The sequence below is a fragment of the Sminthopsis crassicaudata genome, chromosome 4 (assembly GCF_048593235.1).
Source record: "Sminthopsis crassicaudata isolate SCR6 chromosome 4, ASM4859323v1, whole genome shotgun sequence".
Classification (NCBI taxonomy): Eukaryota; Metazoa; Chordata; class Mammalia; order Dasyuromorphia; family Dasyuridae; genus Sminthopsis; species Sminthopsis crassicaudata.
Genome location: NC_133620.1, coordinates 196,609,070 through 196,628,336, shown reverse-complemented (window position 1 = coordinate 196,628,336; position 19,267 = coordinate 196,609,070). Strand labels below are relative to the sequence as shown.

At 34.5% G+C, this 19,267-nt stretch overlaps 1 protein-coding gene across 1 annotated transcript in view; it reads right to left on the bottom strand.

Moving 5' to 3' along the window:
• Nucleotides 1-17,554: 17,554 nt before the first annotated feature.
• Nucleotides 17,555-19,267, bottom strand: part of SNX3 (sorting nexin 3) — a 34,358-nt gene continuing 32,645 nt past the window's right edge. The window contains exon 4 of the mRNA XM_074310147.1: nucleotides 17,555-18,333. Coding sequence (XP_074166248.1) covers nucleotides 18,228-18,333 — 106 coding nt within the window. The 3' untranslated portion in view covers nucleotides 17,555-18,227. The remainder of the gene's footprint in view (nucleotides 18,334-19,267) is intronic.

Here is a 19,267-nt window from a genome sequence, read left to right as displayed (position 1 = left end):
TAATTGTTCTCTTGTTTGTTTCTTTGTTTTTACATGCAATATGGCAACAATAGCCTTTGATTGCCATAAAAAGATAAAGGAGATGTTCCTTTAACTTTATCTTGCAAAAGTGCAGGTCCTTTTACAAGAGGATGCAGGAAATAAAAGTCATTAGATTTTCCTTTGATATATACTTCTTCCATTTGTTTATTCCTTTACTGGGAGCTGAATTTTGCAATCTGAGGAAATTATTTCTTCTTCCTTTGCTTTCTTTTTCTTTCTTTTCCTTTCTCTTTCTTTCTTTCTTTTTCTTTCTTTTCTTTTCTCTTTCTTCCTTCCTTTCTCTTTTTTCCTTCCTTTTTTTCTTTTTCTCTTTCTTTCCTTTCCTTTCCTTCTTCCTTCCTTCCTTTTTCTCTTTCTTTTCTCTTCCTTCCTTCCTTCCTTCCTTTCTTTCTTTCTTTCTTTCTTTCTTTCTTTCTTTCTTTCTTTCTTTCTTTCTTTCTTTCTTTCTTTCTTTCTTTCTTTCTTTCTTTCTTTCTTTCTTTCTTTCTTTCTTTCTTTCTTTCTTTCTTTCTTTCTTTCTTCTGAGATTACAGTGAAAAAAAGCTGAATTCAAATCTAGCCTCAGACACTTAATAGCTCTGTGACTCTGTGTGGCATTTTCTTCCTTCCTTCCTTTTTTTTTTTTTTTTTTTGGTGAGGCAATTGAGTTAAATGACTTTTTACACAGCTAGTCAGTGTTAACTGTCTAAGGCTAAATTTGAACTCAGGTATTCCTGACTTCTGAACCAGCACTCTATCCACTTTGATATCTAGCTGCTCCTAAATATGTTTATTTTTTAAAATTTCATTTTCAGTTTCAAATTATCTCCCTCTCTCCCATCCCTCCCCCCAAATTGAGAAGGGAAGAACAATAATACCCATTATACATGTGAAGTCATGCAAAACACAATTCCACATTAGCCATGTTGCAAAAAAAGAAGAAGAAGAAGAAGAAGAAGAAGAAGAAGAAGAAGAAGAAGAAGAAGAAGAAGAAGAAGAAGAAGAAGAAGAAGAAGAAGAAGAAGAAGAAGAAGAAGAAGAAGAAGAAGAAGAAGAAGAAGAAGAAGAAGAAGAAGAAGAAGAAGAAGAAGAAGAAGAAGAAAATATGTGTATCGAGTGCATCAGTTATATTTCTGGAAGTAGCTAGCTAACATTTTTCATCACAAGTCCTTTAAAACTGTTGTAGATTATTGTCTTGATGAGAGTAGCTGTCTTTCTTAATTGATCATTGTTACAATGTTGCTATTACTGTGTACAATATTCCTCTGGTTGTGATCAATTCACTTTGCATCAATTCATATATGTTTTCTCAGGTTTTTTCTAAAACCATCCCTTTCATAATTTCTTATAGCATAATAATATTCCATTCTGATCACATACTATAACTTCTGTCCTTCCCCAATTAAGAGGCATACCCTCAATTTCTAATTTTTTGCCACTACAAAGAGTTTTTGAAGCTATTTTTGTACTTACTGATACTTTTCCTTTTTCTTTGAGGAGAAATGTTTCATTACTGAAAATTTCTTTAGGAGACTCATTCCAGCATGATGTAAACAATGAAAAACAGAAAAAGAAAAGCAGGTGACTGTCTATTGGACTATGAACCACTATGGACTATGGACTAAGGACTTCTAAACATCTCCAGAAAGTTAAGGGATGTATATTTCTAGATCAGAGATTAAAAAGTATGAGGTGAGGCAAATTTTTCAAGTTGTTTGTTCAGGGTCTATAAGTATTTGGAAAAGGCTAGGACATGAGAATTGTGTAGATTTTAACTTATTCAACTATAAAATAAAGTATGTGGATTCAGTCCCTTGCACCTAAAAGTCCTAGGTAGGAACCTTTGAAATTCTATAAAGAAATGTTAACAAAAGGTAATTAAGTGGCTCAATCCAACAAAGATTGGGCCTGCAATGAGAAAGAACTGAGTTCAAATCCGTCTCAGACATTTAATAGGTGTGTGACCTGGACAAGACATTTTACCTATCTCAGTTTTCTCAACTGTAAAATGGAAATAATAATAGAAACTAACTCCCAAGAATTTTGAGAAGATCCAATCAGATATTTATAAAAACCCTTAGTATAGTGGCTAACATAGCAGGCCCTTAATAAATGGTTATTTTCTTTTCACCTACCTGGGTGCAAAGTTAACCCCAATCACCCCAGATCTGCACCACAGCTTCCTTATTTGCAGCAGTCCTAGCTGACATTGTGGGTATTTGAGGAAGAGAAGGGGAAGCTTAACTCATACCTTTTCAGTTTCTGGCCCATAAGACCACCCTTTCCAAAGAGCTTTGTCTCCTCCCCCCTCCCCAGAAAGCTATCCCTTTTATCAAAGAATTAAGAAGGAAAGGAGAAAAAAAACAGTCAAAACCTCACATCATCCAAACTGCTTTCCAAAATGATTGGACCAGTTAATAATTCCACCACTAGTATATTTCAAATATTGGGTAGCAGCTAGGAGGCATCGTGGACAGAATGCTATCTGGGGAATCAGGAAAAACCTGAGTTTAAATGCTACCTCAGACATTTAATGGCTGTGTAAGTCACTTAACTTCTTTGGAGCTCAATTTCTCCATCTGTTAAATGAGGATAATAATAGCACCTTTAGCAGGGTTTTTGTGAGCATCAAGTAAGTTATGGCAATATCAATATTATACAATAATCAATTCTGATGAATGTGACTTTTTCCAACAATGAAATGATTGATGTCAGTTCCAATGATCTTGTGATAAAGAGAGCCATCTACACCCAGAGAGAAGACTGTGGGAACTGAATGTGGATCACAACATAGCATTCTCAGTCTTTTTGTTGTTGTTCGCTTGCATTTTGTTTTCTTACTAATTTACTTTCCTTTTTGACCTGATTTTTTCTTGTGCAGCAAGAGAATTGTACAAATATGTTTACACATATTTGGATTTAACATATATTTTAACATGTTTAACATATATTGGCTTGCTTGCCATCTAGAGGAGGGTGTGGGGAGGAGGGGAAATCTGAAACACAAGACTATGCAAGGGCCAATGTTGACAAATTATCCATGCTTATGTTTTGAAAATAAAAACTTTAAAAATGTTAAAACAAACAAATAAATCTAAAAAAGAAAGAATCAAGTAAATTACTATATAACCTTTAAAGCACTATATAAGTAAACAGTAATATGAAGAATAAGTCACTTAACTTCTCAATGTCCCAAGCACTTCTAATGAATTGTTGTTCTGAATCACTGGAGGATCTTCTACTCTAGGAATCCCTAACCCCTATGAAATCATAGATATTGTAAAAAAGATAAATTAAATATTACTTCAACTCCTAAGAATTAGTACCATTCCTAGAGATTTTCATAGTGGCCAGACACTCATCTAAATCACTGATCACACAGTGTTAGAAGGAATTATCTAGTGGTAGGCTAATACTCTCACTTTACAAATGAAGTAAACTAAGAAAAGAGGCAACCAACCCAACATCACAAAGATAGTAAGTAGCAAAGGCAGAATTCCTATTCCTGGAACCGAACTCTAAATCCAGCAGATTTTCCAAGTCTCCTTTGCTGAGCCCTACCTGGATCTGTAGTATTCTCTTATGTCCAAAAAAAGAGCAACTGCACAGATCTAACTACAGCTAATAAGATCTAGGGGTGATGGATTGTATGACTGCAGCTTATAGAATATTAGAATTTAGTATCTAGTATTTAGTACAGGGAAAAGCATATAGGCTTGAATATCAGGAGATGTGGGGTAAAGTTCCTACTCTAATACTAACTAGCTAAGGTGATTTGGAGAAGAACCACATCCTAGCACCATCCTAAGTTCTATCTTCCTTCTCCTCTCCAGAGAAGTAAATAGCCAGACAACTCACGCAAAAGCAGAGCAACGACAACAAAATAAACACAAAAACCCACTAGAAGAGAAATAAAGATCCATAAAGACAGAAATGACTGCCACCCATCCACTCTCAAACTAAAAAATGGATACACCAATGGAGCCCGTGTCCCCCCAGGGCCTTGAGGAATAGGGATTTATTTCCAGCATCATTCCCAGATGATATGATCTTCCTTGGAATCCAGGAGGGGCAGGTTTCCCATAGTTTTTCTTGGCACTCAGCCTCCTTGAGAACCCCTCCCATATCCTACCAGGGGAGGGCAAAGAAGGGAAAAGCATTGTAGTGTCAGGGAAATTATTTTTATTCCATTCTTTAGGTCCTGCTGAAAGTTATGACTAATTGATATTTCCGTTTTGATTTAGGTGGTAAAGACACTGCAATGGGCAACTCTCAGCTAAGAGACCTCTATCTTTCCTCTAAAATTTTCAGTCTCAAAGACTACCTACCTGGGTGCAAAGTTAACCCCAACCACCCCAAATCTGCACCAAGGCTTCCTCCTTTGCAAGCAGTCCTAGCTAGTATTGTGTGTATTTGAGGAACACTGAGAAGTGACTTGCCCAATCAGAGGTGAGACTTGAATCTAGAATGTCATGACATTGTGCCACATTTTGACTCATCAATCCTCAAAAAGGCTGGCAGATACAACAGCCTAAAATGTTGATCCTCACAGAATGATGGATGAATGAGAATAGATGATCTCAGAGGCCCCTTCCGATTTAGATTACTTGATTCTTGCATGAGTTCAAGTAGAAACAAGAGATGAGATAGCAAATGATTTTGAATACTGAGTGTGAAGGCTGGGAAGAAAAAAATTCAATTTACTTTGACAAGCCTTTATTAAGAGCCAATAAAGTACCAGGCACCATGTTAGGTGTTTGAGACAAAGAAAAAAAAAAAAAAAAAAAAAGGAAGAAATTTTGTTATATCTTGTCCCTGGGAAAACCTTGTTGATCAAAGTAAGATTTGGGCTTTCTTGGTTAGTTGATTTTTTTAATAGACCTGAGATTTCAAGGAGTATAGGGAATTTCAGGTGAGAAATTTTCCTACACCAATGCAAATAGGCAACTTCTATGAGACTTCTAATCTTAAAGTGTTTCCTGGGGCATTAAAAAGTTAAGTGACTTGCCCATGGTCACACAATCAATATATGTCAGAAGTGGAACTTGAATCTAGGCCTTTCTGACAATAAGGTCCACTCTCCTTCCATTAAACCAAAAACACTGACTTTAAAGAGTCACAAGACCTGGGTTCAAATCCCAACTCTATCAACCACTTAGTATCCATGTGATCTTAGAAATCACTTAACTTCTCTGCGCCTCAGTTTCTTCAACTGTAAAATGAGAGAATTAGATTAAATGGTTCTTTAAGGTCCCTTCTAGACCTAAGTTTATGATCCTATGGTTCTATGACTAGAATGGTAAAGAGGAGGTGTTGCTCATAAAAGCAGAGCAAATAAGTTGCTGTCTGTCTCTTCATTAAGACCACAAAGGACTTGTCTTACAAGATTGGGCAAATTAGAAAAAAAAGAAAGAAAAAAAAAAAACACAGGAGAAACTGGTTGGGTTACAGGTTTAGGACCCCCTTCCTCCCTACCCGCCCTTCTAGCAAAGAGTAAATCCCCACTTGAGCTGAAAGGACAAAACTTTCTTCACTTTAGTCACTCATGAATAAACCGGTTAAACATGGTTTGGATTTACTGAATGTGAAAACAACTGGATTAAGGTATAATCTAGCTAGAAAGGAAATGAAAGCATGAAGAAAGCAATTACAATGATGCAGTGTTTACATCTGCCAAACAGGGATAGCCTTTCCAGCATTAAAATTAAATTCCCTTAAATGTTTTAGCCTTCCATTAGATTAAAGAAATGATCATGATCATGGTTGCCATTCTGATAAGGGAATTGGTTATCATGGCAACCACACACATGCAGGCAATAAAGGCAAGTAAGATTAGTCTCCCAACCATTAAAGAAGGACCCTCCCTCCTAAAGTACTAAATATTTAGTACCAGGTAAAGTTGCTCAGAATGGAGGTACCTATGCCCAGTTACTACCGATCTATGATTCACACTTTGGTACAGAAACAGCTAGAAGTAATAGAACAAGTACTGGATTTAAAACCAGAAAGCCTGGTTTTAGGATCTAGCTCTCATAATTCTCAGCTATGTAACCAGGATTTTCTAGCTTCAGATGAGGATGCTACTAACTTCAGTGACTACCTACCTCACAGGATACTTCAAGTACAACAAAATGTAAACTGTAAAGCTCTCTCTATATGTGAGCTGTTATTATGAAATCACACTAATTTGGAAATATAATCCCTCAGTTTAAGGTTCACAAGGTGCTTAATTGTGGGAAGCTATCAAAGAGACTATTTCTGATTTCTAAGAGCCTCATGCATAAAAGGGTGTTGGACAAATAACTAGTATGTCCTTATTCCTATTTCAACTACTTCCACCTCCAGATAAAGAACTGATAAATAAAAGCATGTATAGTATGTTATATATGTATATATGTACAGTCTACATTATCTCTCAGGTGTCCAAGTGCACTCCGTCCCCAAATTACCTTGTATTCATTTTTAGTATGTAAGTGTATATATATATATCTAGATGTGATCTTTTCTATTATAATGTAAACTTCCTGAGGATAGAAACTGGTTTCTTTGTATCTCCAATGCTTATGAGGATGCTAGGCAATTAGTAAGAGCTTAATCAATATTTACTAACTGATTGATCAAGCAAAATCTCAGAATGAAGGAGGTTCCTCACCTTTGTGTGCTCTAGGGCAGTGGTGTCTTAATGCCACTAAATCATATAAGAGTTGCGTGTTGAATTAGAAAGCCAATTCTTAACATTATTCTTCCTCATTTATTTATATATTTGTTATTTAGGTGTTTATTTGCTTTGTATTATTTATTTTGTCAAATATTTCCAAATTAAATTTTAATCTAGTTTGGGGTGCATACAGGATATTGTTGGCCATGGGGCTGCATGTTTACTAAAATTCTGCTTTGCATAGACAAAAGTTTGTTTATAATTTTTGTTGATTGAAAGAATTCACTTCCCATCTAGATTAATTTATCATTTAATGTAAATGTCAACAGAAAGCAGATAGACCTTGAAAACATTTTTATATTTTTACAAAACAAAAGGTGAATCACCTTATTTCCTCTTCCTAAAATAAATTTCCTTATCTGAAACTCATAAAGAAGTCTTAAATACTATGCAGGAGCAAAATAAGGCTGTATGTTTGTTTTTGTTTTTTGCTGAGGCAGTTAGGGTTAAGTGACTTGCCCAGCATCTTACAGCTAGGAAGTGTTAAGTGTCTAGGGCAAATTGGAACTCAGGTCCTCCTGACTTCAGGGCTGGTGCTCTATCCACTGCATCACTAGCTGCCCCAGGTTGAGTCAGTTTTAAAGGTAATGGAGAAGGCCTCATATACAACATTTCCTGAGGCTATGTGACCCTGGGCAAGTCACTTAATCCCAATTGCCTCATTTAAAAAAAAAAAAAAAAAGTAATGAAGAAAAGGAAGAACAGGGGCATCTTCTATATGAACAATATGCACAAAATTTCTCCCTAACATAAACTTGAAAAAAAAACTGAAAAAAAAACTTTTAACAAATGAATTATTTACTTTTTGAGACTCAGTTAACTCTGGCAGTGACCGCTTGATACAGTTTTGAGAGAATAAAAACAAACTAGACATGAATAAACCAAATATTCAATTTCATATAGTTCCCCAAATAGAAAGTTCTATTTTTTTAGTGAAAGCAGAAAATGGAAATTAGCTTCTAATAGGACTTATAACTGACTTTTTTTGCATTTTTATTTTTTATTAAAGCTTCTTATTTTCAAAACATTTGCATAGATAATTTAACATTCACCCTTGCAAAACCCTATGTTCCAAATTTTTTCCCTCCCTTTTCCCAACCCCCTCCCTTAGACGAGTAATCCAATATATGTTAAACAAGTTCTATAGAATTGACTTTTAATTTTACCTATCAAGAAGGAGGCAGCTAAGCAGGAGGACATGAACTTAAATCCTCCCTGAGACATTTAGCTTTAAGCACTTACTGAGTGGACCAGGTTCGTTAACATTTTGAAGCCTCAGTCTCCCTTCATGTAAAATGTATATAATAATAGCATCTACTTCAGAAGGTTATTTTGAAGATCAAATTAGATAACATATACAAAGTGCTTTTTGTAAATCTTTATAAAGCTGGGAGCTTTATAGCATACATACATGGGAGCTACTATATCAATTAATTTAAATGTTTACCTTCTAGGGTACTTTCCAGAGGATAGTTATACCCTCAAGGTTCTGGAGACAGTTGACAGGATTGCCCCATTAAGACTAAACCCACAAACCTCCACTGATGTGCTGCTAACACAGCCAGACAAGAGACTCAATGAACTGTTAGCAAAGGCATGATGTTACAAAAACAGATGTTACAAAATATTCTCATTACCATGGGGTCCACTCTCTTGTCTCACTGAAAAGTGGACTCAAGCTTAAGTATACAATGTTAGTGAGGGAAGCAAGGGTAGGGAAGACATTTGACACAGGAAACCTCACAAAAAAGGCCTATTAATTTCTGATGCTCATTTTCTTGAATTGATAGCCAGATTTCTTTTTTGCTGCCAGAGATTTCAATCTTGAAAGCCACTTCTTTCTTCCAATGGACCTTGCTTTGGCTGGAGATTGTGTCCCTTTTCCCTCACTTTCTTCATATTTTCTCAAACTGAATCTCCAATTGTTGGATGGAGTGTCTTCTGAGTGAGTAAAACTGATGTTAAATTCTATGACCTATGGTAGTGAAGAGAAAATATTCCTTCCAAGAGGTGAAGAACTGGGTTTTTCCCAGTTTGATAATTCCTTCTTTAATTGTTTCAATAGCCTCCCAGCCTCCAAGGCATAACTATTAAAGTCAGCCAATATCTAGTCTCCCTTTTTGATTCAATAAAGGGGCTCATAAAGGGATCACCAGGAAAACCAATTTTATAGCTAGTTTAACACATAGTTATCACATTAAAACCTCATCATCTTCGACTAAATTCTATGACTACATCCATTGACTTGGGGGGAAGATTATATCCTTAAATACAAAATTATCTTCATTAATAGGTTTTAATACCTAATTATAACATCCATAAATTCAACAAATCCCTTTCTTCTTCGTTGGTTCAAATAGATGACAATCAATTTTCAGGGGATGCCTTCCCTTATCTCCATAAAAAGTAAAAACTTTTCAACAGAGAAAATCTCTACTTTTATATTATAAAAGCTTTACAAGTGAAAAAAAATTGCCCACCTGGGTCACATTTTTTAAAAATTATTTATTTTTTACATTTTTACATCATTTTATTTTCCAAATATCCTTTCCTCACTGAACAAGAGGAAATAGGGTGGGGGGTAAAAGGGAAAGGAGTTCAGCAAACCTATTAAAACATCAAATAAATTTACAAGTATATGCATTACACATCCATATTCCTTCCTTCTCCATATGGAAGGGAGGAAGATGCATTTTCACAATTCTCTGGAAGCGTCCTGGTCATTATAACTTCACATTAGGATTTTGTTTGATTATTCTATTTACATGTTTTGGGTTTTATCCATATTGTTTTCAGATATGCTTACTTCGATATCTTGTAGTTCATGTAAATCTTTCCATGCTTTTCTGAATTCTTGTTATTTGCCATTTTTTATAGTGTAGTAATATTTCACAATATTCATTAATCAATAGATACACACTTTCTTTCCAGCTCCTTGCTATCACAAAAGGTGGTGCTCCAGACATTTTGTTCTATATGGGACTTTTCTTTTTGTCTTTGATCTTCTTGAAACACATTCCTAAGAGAGGGAATTCTGGGTCAAAGATATGGACTTTTGAGTTACTTTGTTAGCCTGATTCCAAATTGTTTTCAGAACTGTGGGATGAAGATTGCTTTCTAATGTTACAATTTACATTCAGGAAGGCAAGAAATTGCTGAGAAGAGGATTTAGGAAGGATGTACAAAAGAGAATTCTCCAGACTCTAAAGAAATATTTCTCAACCTCCTTTCCACTATTCAGCTATCCAGCCTACAGCTATTTATATATCAACACTCTCATGAAACACATTTCATCTACACAAGTATACACACATGCATATATATGTACACACACAACTGTGTGTAGATAGATGGATATAGATGGATGGACAAACTAACCCTTCATCTTCTACTTTTGGTAAAAACAAACAAAACTTGACAAAGCAGTATGTGAAATATAGAAAAACCTTTTGGAACAGCAGAATTAGAGCAGTGATCTCCAAAGTGAGGGATGTGCCCTTCCAGAGCATCATGGCATGAACCCAAAGAGTACATGATGAATCTATTATAGGGTAGGAAGATAAGTTGCATCCCACATTTCTGTGATAACCTTGCAGAAACATATCATCCTTTTTAACCATAATTATGCAATACTCCCACTTCATCCACTCTTTTCACTGACTTTCCATGGCTACATGCAGGAGTCAACACTTCACATAACTTAACTGAAGCACCCATAGCAACTGCACAGGTAAAACTTCCTTCCTACTCAAACATTCCAACATCCTGCCCTTCAGATTAATTCCTAGTAGTGGAAAGGGCTGGTAAGACATACCCTCCCCTTCATTTGTTGGAATTAAGCAATTTAAATAGGACGAGCAGGCATCAATGAGCTACAATCTGTATAATAGTTTTCATTACCTTTCCCTCTAAAGCTATCACTCTTCCAAAAGTCCTTATGCACTTAAGGGCACCACCGTTTTTGAAACCTGGGTTATCATCCTCATTCTCCTTCACCTAGTTTATCCAAATCTGCAAATCAAAATGTCCTCCCTCTTAGCCCAGGACAGAAGCCTTGGTCATTTTATTGTAGGACTTCCAGGTACCAGAAAACCCACAATATAAGGTTAACTCACCAAAAGAGCTAAGAGGGCATTTCCAAGTGTTCTATAATGCCATCAGATACTTTTAAAGACAATACTGAAATGGACCTTTTGCCAATGCCCTGTTAATTTTTCCTTTCAAATAGTGATAAGAGCAGGGATTCCAAATTAATCAGTGGCAATGGGCAGATTCCTACTGCATTAACTACTACTAGACCAAACTAACACCTCTTTTAGTGGAGAGCTGTGATTTAGTGTTTCTGGTATATCTTGTATTGTCTCTATTGGTCAAAGGACTAAAGCTATACTTCTGGAACTAGTTTTGGACCTAAAAATCTTAGTGAGCCCAAAAGTTTTGAAGGCACTACACCTCACTATTTATATGAGCAGAGACTCAAGTATAGATATGTGTTGAACTATTAAATAGCCTCTTAAGTTTCTTCCAACTTAAGATTCTATAAGTTTCCAGCTTTCCAGCTTCAAAATAAAAAAACAAACAAATAAACATACTTTTCTCTGGATTATAGTTTATTTGCCCTTTTTAGAAAACAGTTGTTTAGAGGAAATTTTGAGTAGAAGCAGAGAGACATCATATTTTTATTTCCTGACCTGCAGATGGTTAAAAGATACAATGATTCCTTTGTATCTGTGGTGAGCAGAAGAGAAAACTGGTAGCAAAATAGGCAACCTATCAATCATTTATTATGCGCTTACATATATCAAGCACCAAAAAAGTTGGAGAGGGGGTAAGGCAAGGAATCTGAAAACTATAAGTCAGGGAGCTTAACTTCAATTCTCCACAAATTTCTAGAATATTTCATTAACAAGATAATGACACTGAGAAAAAGCAGAGATCAAAAGAACAAATCATGCCAGACTGGAACCTCATATGCTTTTGTCACAGCTTAATAAATTGGTACAAAGGGATATGTACAAATAGTTAACTAGATTTTAGCAAAACATTTGACAGTTTTTCAAGTCTTTCTTGTGGAAAAGTTTAAAGCATAAACTAGACAATTATGAATTTTGGGATGAATTTTGAATCTAGTTGAATGGTCAGATCCAGAGTTATCAATAATGGCTCAATGTCAGTTTGGAAAGGTTCCAGGGGAGCATCCTGAGGATTAATTCTTGGTTTTTTTGCTGTTTAACATTTTATCAGTAACCTGGTTAAAGGCATAGATAGTATGCTTATCAACTATTGTGATAACACAAAATGGGAAGAATAGCTAACAAGATTCAAAAAGTTTGCAGAAGACTGTAACATTGAGCCAAATCTAATAAAATGGACTTGAATAGGGATATAAATTCTAACATTTGGGTCCCAAAATCAACTTTGATAAGGGAGGTGTGACTTGCTTTTTCTGATTTGTATCAGAGAACAGAACAAGAAGCTATAGAAGGGAAGTTCAGAAAAGGCAAATCCTTTTCAACTATGACTTGAATTATCTATCCTCTGATGTCCTTTCCAATGCTATGATTCTGTGAAATCGAAGAAGTCCTAATATCCTCCACTATCAACTACACTGACAGCCTGGTCTTACTTTAAAATGGTATTTGACATGTTAATCTTGATACTATTTTTTAAAGATTAACATTGGTAATCTTTAAATACAGCTTGCACAAATATGATAGCATGTGAACCAAACCCCTTACTGCTGCCTGGATATGCAGATAGCAAAGCCAGGTCAACTACTAAGCCTATATCCCAATTTATACAATTAACAACACTGTCATGTTAAACAACTCTGAAAGTTATATAAGAGTGACAATCAACAGAATATCCATTATTCCAGAGGGCCAATGACTAAACAAGTCATCTATCTACCTTCTGTCAGAAAGGTGATAGAATTAGGATACAAATGAGACATACATTTATTTATTCACTAATTTATTTGCTCATTTATTTTTAGCACAGCCAATGAAGGAATTTGTTTTCCTTGACAGTGCATATTTTTCCTTTTTCTTCCAAAGTGGTTGGGAGTGAGAGATAGGGAAAAAATTCTTTATAAATAAAACTTTAAACATTTTTAAAATAGGAAAAGGATATATAAATATGAAAATATTTATAGCAGTTCTTTTTATAATAGTTAAAAACTAGAAACCAAGATGGTTCCCATTAATTAGGGAAAGGGTGACTAAATTATGTCATATAAATATATGACATAATTTAGTCACCCTTTCCCTAATATATAAATAATATATATAAATATATTGCAATAATATTATGTAATACTCTGAGATACCACTACACATCTGTCAGATTGGCTAGAATGACAGGGAAAGATAATGCGCAATTTTAGAGGGGATGTGGGAAAACAGGGACACTGATACATTGTTGGTGGAACTGCGAATACATCCAGCCATTCTGGAGAGCAATTTGGAACTATGCTCAAAAAGTTATCAAACTGTGCATACCTTTTGACCCAGCAGTGTTACTACTGGACTTATATCCCAAAGAAATCTTAAAGAAGGGAAAGGGACCTGTATGTGCAAGAATGTTTGTGGCAGCCCTCTTTGTGGTGGCCAGAAACTGGAAACTACATGGATGCCCATCAATTGGAGAATGGCTGAATAAATTGTGGCATATGAATATTATGGAATATTATTGTTCTGTAAGAAATGACCAACAGGATGATTTCAGAAAGGCCTGGAGAGACTTACATGAACTGATGCTGAATGAAATGAGCAGAGCCATGAGATCATTATATACTTCAACAACAATACTATATGACGATCAATTCTGATGGATGTAGCCATTTTCAACAATGAGATGAACCAAATCAGGTCCAATAGAGAAGTAATGAACTGAACCAGCTACACTCAACAAAAGAATTCTGGGAGATAACTATGTACCACTACATGGAATTCCCAATCCCTCTATTTTTGTCCACTTGTATTTTTTATTTCCTTCACAGGCTAATTGTACACTATCTCAAAGTCCTAGTCTTTATTGTACAGCAAAACAAATGTTTGGACAAGTATACATATATTGTACTTAATTTATACTTAAACATATTTAACATGTATTGGTCAACCTGCCATCTGGGGGGGGGGAAGGAAGGGAAAAACTGGAACAAAAGGTTTGGCAATTGTCAATGCTGTGAAATTACCCATGCATATATCTGGTAAATAAAAAGTATAATTAAATTTAAAAAAAATAATATTATGTCACTAGAAATGATGAAAGCCAGTTTTAGCAAAACCTGAGAAGAGCTGAACTGAAGCAATATGAAATGGACAGAACAATTTATATAATAATAGCACTATGAAAACTAATAACTTTGAAAAACCTTAAGAACTCTGGCCCACATGATGTCCAATCATAATTCCAGGCCAGTGATAAAATACGTTGCTCATGTCCTGAGAAGTGATGGACACACTACATTGAATTTGATATGCTTTGGCCAATTATAAGAATTTGCTTTGCTTAACTATGCATGGTTTAAAAAAATTTTTTTTTTTCAAATTATCTATGTATTTCCCACCCCCCACCTCCTAAAGAGCTAACTTATATAACAATTTTGAGAGGGAAAAAACTTCAGCCTTAGATCAATACTTAGAAAAATAAAATCTGGAAATGTATAGTGTCTAACACTTACCCACCACCTTCCTAAGGGTATAAATTGAGGGTGTCTTATCTCTTTTAGTCCCATTTGACCTTTTTGAAAATATTTATTCATTTTGAATTTAAACACAAAGAGAAGATTCAATGTAAAACCATGAATCTCCATTTCAGTTTGCTTTTTTGGAAAATAAATACAACTCATTTTCCGAGCAGCACTGCTTTTCTGTATTTCCTTCTGTGTTGTACAGTTTGGTCTTCATTATTTTGTTATATTTATGATTATTAGAATCATAACACTTAAGTACTGTAGTTACTGTATATATTATTTTCTTGATTCTGCTTCACTCTGCATCATTTCAAGATTTTCCCATGCTTCTCAATTCATCATACACATTATTTCCTGTTACACAGTAGTATTCAATTACGTTTATGTACCATATTTTGGTCATTCTCCAACCGATGGGCATCTATTTTACTTTCAACTTTTAACTATCACAAAAAGTGATGCTATAAATATTTTGGGAATATATAGGAACACTTTTTTAGAAATGACTTTGTTGGGATATAAGCTGGGTAATAAAACCTCTAGTTCAAAAGACATGAGCATTTTGGTCACTTTATTTGCATAATTCCAAAGTGCTTTCCAAAAATGCTTGCACCATTTCACAGTTCCACCCAACAGTGAATCAGTATGCCTATCTTCCCACAACTCCTTTGAACTTGACTGTTGCCATTTTGGCACATTTCCAGGTTAAACCTCAGGGTTTTGATTTACATTTCTCTCACTAGTGAGGAGGCATTTTTTTCAAATGGTTTTTTGGTTTTCTTTGCACCCTTGTTTTAAAAGGGCTTGTTTTTCATTTTTTTTCTTCACAATTGGGGAAGTTGGGGAGAGAAAATCTATTTTATTCACTGAAAAAATGAGAGAAAGTTTAATTGTATTTTAAAAATTTTTTGGTTTTAATATTTAAATGAATACTTAAAAAAAATTCAAGTAGCACAAGGGTTGCCATATATTGTAGACTTCCTTCAGTGACAAATATGCTGTATATTACTACCTTGTACCCCAACTTCTTCCACATGGTCATGCTCTGGAAGGGGTAAACTTCAAACATTCCTTTGAATGATTTAAAGGTCTTTCTTCTATCAGTTGGTTTCTTCTGCTTGGCAAGTGTCACTTATGAGCTATTACAGATACATTTTAATAATGCCTCTTTTCACATTAAAGACCATGGAATTCATTCAAGACCATGGAATGTACTACATGTAGTACAAGAATGTATGTTGCTTAAGATTTGAGGCTTTTACAAATCTCATGGGATCACAAATTCTCACAATATCAGACACTTACATTAACCCCACAATCCTCCAATATATTACACCAGACAGTCGATAAGCATTTGAACTTGAGTTGGAGGTTGGCATCTGTCCACCTTTAAGCAATTCCTTTACACACTTTAAATCTGATTAAGAGATAGAAAGGGAAGATTTAAAGAGATCAGTCTACTCTTCACCCTAATCCATGATTCTCCATCACCATCACAACTGAGGTCTACAGGAGTTGGTGTAATGCTATGGATAAAAACCCACCCTTCAATCTGAGAAAGCATGACACAGGAAAGATTATGACAAAAATAACATTATTGACTCCCCCTACCTTTTGATATGGTTCCATTAATGAGCCATTAATTTCAAGTATGGAAATAGTATTGGCAAAAGCATACAGAGTTAAGCAGTCTTTCATCATTATTTACGTTTCCCCTGTATGTACTTTTGCTTGGGTTCTCAGATGAACAAAAGGAGAAACCAAGTAAATTAATAGTAGCACATATTTACTTGGAAAAGAATAGAGGAACAATCTAATCTAACTCTTCTTCTTTTATAGCTGAGGATTTGTAAGTAACTTATTAAGTATCAGAATCAGAATTTAAACTTAGTTCCTTTGATGCCAAATTCAGCTCTGTTTTTGTTATATCCTGAAAATCAAAAATTTAATTCAGAAGGATTTTGTGATTTGTTTTCAGGGGTAAGAGTGTTCCAAAGCCATAATTGAGATGACAATGATCCACCTCTATAGAGTCAAGTCCAATCACATCAACACTTTACAAAGTTCTTATAAGTGCTTTAATAAAGCAACTTATTCAGGAACAGTTACTACTATATCCCACTATTTTATACAGAAATTCACAATTGATATTCCTTAGTAAATTTTTTTTTTTATCTAAACAGTGAAAAACATAAGTTAAAAGATTATTCAATAATTTGTGGCAAAAAGCATTCTATTTGCAATCAAACAATTGTATGGTAGCAATGACAAAGCAATTCCTTTATTTATTTGCTGAATTTTCTAATATGACAAGGGATACATCCCAGTTTCATGGATTTCCCAAAGGTCTTTTACAAGGAAATCAGCACCCTTTAGTGATATTCATCTGTATTTAACTCACCTTTTTTTGGAGAGAGATAAGACTCTTTACTTTTAAGGTCAATGTGGCTTCTTATAGATTTCATATACTAGTCTCTTTCTCATTCTTACAGAATATCCACTTTATCATCTAGTTCAAGTAAATACTTCCTAATGACCAATGGGATGCTGGAGGTTGTTGCCCTCCTCCAAAATTCTGGTGATGAGTCAGGCACATCTCATGCCTATTGTGAACTGGCCAGGGAATAGTCTTCAAAAGAAAGGTATCATTTTTGTCCACATCCCAAGCCTATGCAAGACAGCTAATAAGTTTTGCTGCTCAAATATTATACTACAGAGGGAACATGGGTTAACAGATTTAGGAAAAAGATTGTGACTATGGAATTTGGTTCAAATACGTTATTCAAATTAGTGAATAAGATAGTGAAAAAAGACTACCAGATCTAACCTAAAGGTTGTTTTTGTTTTTAAAACGAAGACTTCAGGTAACAATAGTATTTTGCAAATAAGTACTTCATAAATTACTCAACAAACCTTGAAAGGAGTGCTTTTTTAATACACTTCATTGTTTTTAAAAATTATCCCATCCAGCAGCATATTTAATATCACCACTTTTTTTCCCCCCAAAGAGGAGTGAAGTTAAAGGAGAATATATAATTAATAAAGAATACCTCCCAACAGATGAAGCAATAAAATCATAAAGGAAGAAAGACCTTAAGCAAAGTAACAATCAATACACATTAGAAATGTATTTTCATTTTTATTTCAAAACAACTTAAATTTTTAGACAAATGATTTTAGTATATAAATTTGATTGTTGTTTTTTTTTTTTTTTATACAGAATATAAAGATTTCCCTCATTAGTCTTCCATAGAAAGTGTTTTACAAGTCTGAAGGAAGATACTTCTGCACACAAGTGTTTCTTTCACACGTGGGGTACTGGAAAACAACTGCCTAATGCTTCCACACATAAATTAGAACAGGTGACACTGCATATCAAAAAGAGCGTGAGAAACATTTTAGTCAATCAGACACAATAAGCAGATGTGACATGGAAAACTGCAAATTCCAGTAAGGCCAAGTCAGTAACTTTAGTCGGAACACAGCAGATAATAGAAGGGGACAAGTAGTGTGCACCGAATTAAAACAGCACTCAAGAGTTTTTTTTTTTTTTTTTTTTTTTTTTTTAAGGTAGAAAGAGGGATTTTTGCTAAAGCAAATTAATTTGTTTTAACCGCCAAAACAAAGCAAAACTGAGCATCATAATGAGTGTTAGTATACTGGAGGCTTATTGGCCTGTTTCTGTGCAGCATGCTAAAATTAGCGAGAACCTCTTTACCGGTGCGTATGAATCACTAATATTCATGGTAATAGTTTTGTTTATTTTTACATAGATTTTTTTTTTTACAGCATTCAGGCATGTCTGATTTTGGATGGAGTATAACTTTTATCTATTATTTCATCTTGTAAAAACATGTGAAGACAACGTTCATTCTGTGCCAATGGATGGCCAGCAACCCTAGAAATAAGAATTAAAAAAAAAAAAAGACTCAATTTACAGAATTTCAAGAAAATGGGGAAAACAGACTAATTCTGGTCTTACACAAATACTTAGTTCTTAACATGAAAAAAGCAGCATCATTCAATACCTTCCCTCAAATACAAAGAAAGTCTCCAATGCAAATAAAAGAATCAAGACACATTTCCCTTTTCCTTTTTCCATTTAAAGTTGAGATCTACTAAAGTTACTGCTACCACTTCTGCTGCTGTGGCTGCTACTGCTACTACTGATTAAAGTATATGAGATTTAAAGTGAGATGAGCTCAAACAGGACTCATTCTCATATATGGTACTGAAAAACTCACGGAATTGCATTGTACTGAAAAACTCACGGAATTACATTATCTCTCCCAAAAGAGCAGCAAGTTCACAAAAGAGAGTAATAATAACTAACTAATTTGGGCTTTGTGCAACTCTTCTAGCTTTATTTTGTTTTCAATTTTTGGCTTTTTGTACACGTTCTGAAGTTACTAGGGATAATTCAACAAAACTCTTCAAATTCTTTTAACCACTGAATATATACATAATACAAGTACATTTCCCAAGACTCCTATTTAAAAGAAAAAATGTTCATTGTTAATGATAAGTCTAGAGAGCAATTTATTAAGGCTAATGTACAATTATAGTCAGTCCTTTTTCTTTTATAAATCTTCCTACTATCCTTGCTTTTAAAAGAGCTACAATTTAAATGGGAATGAAATACATGGCTAGAAATTTTGGTATGCAGTATATTAAGGGTTTCTAAAGTAAATAGCCAAATTGAGACAAACAATCCTAAGTATTCTTACAGTTTCAAAAGAAAACATTTTACCATGAAAATTAAAGAAAAACGTGCACCTTCACACAAGACATGCTGATAATACCTCCATCTGCAATCAAACAAAATGATTGCA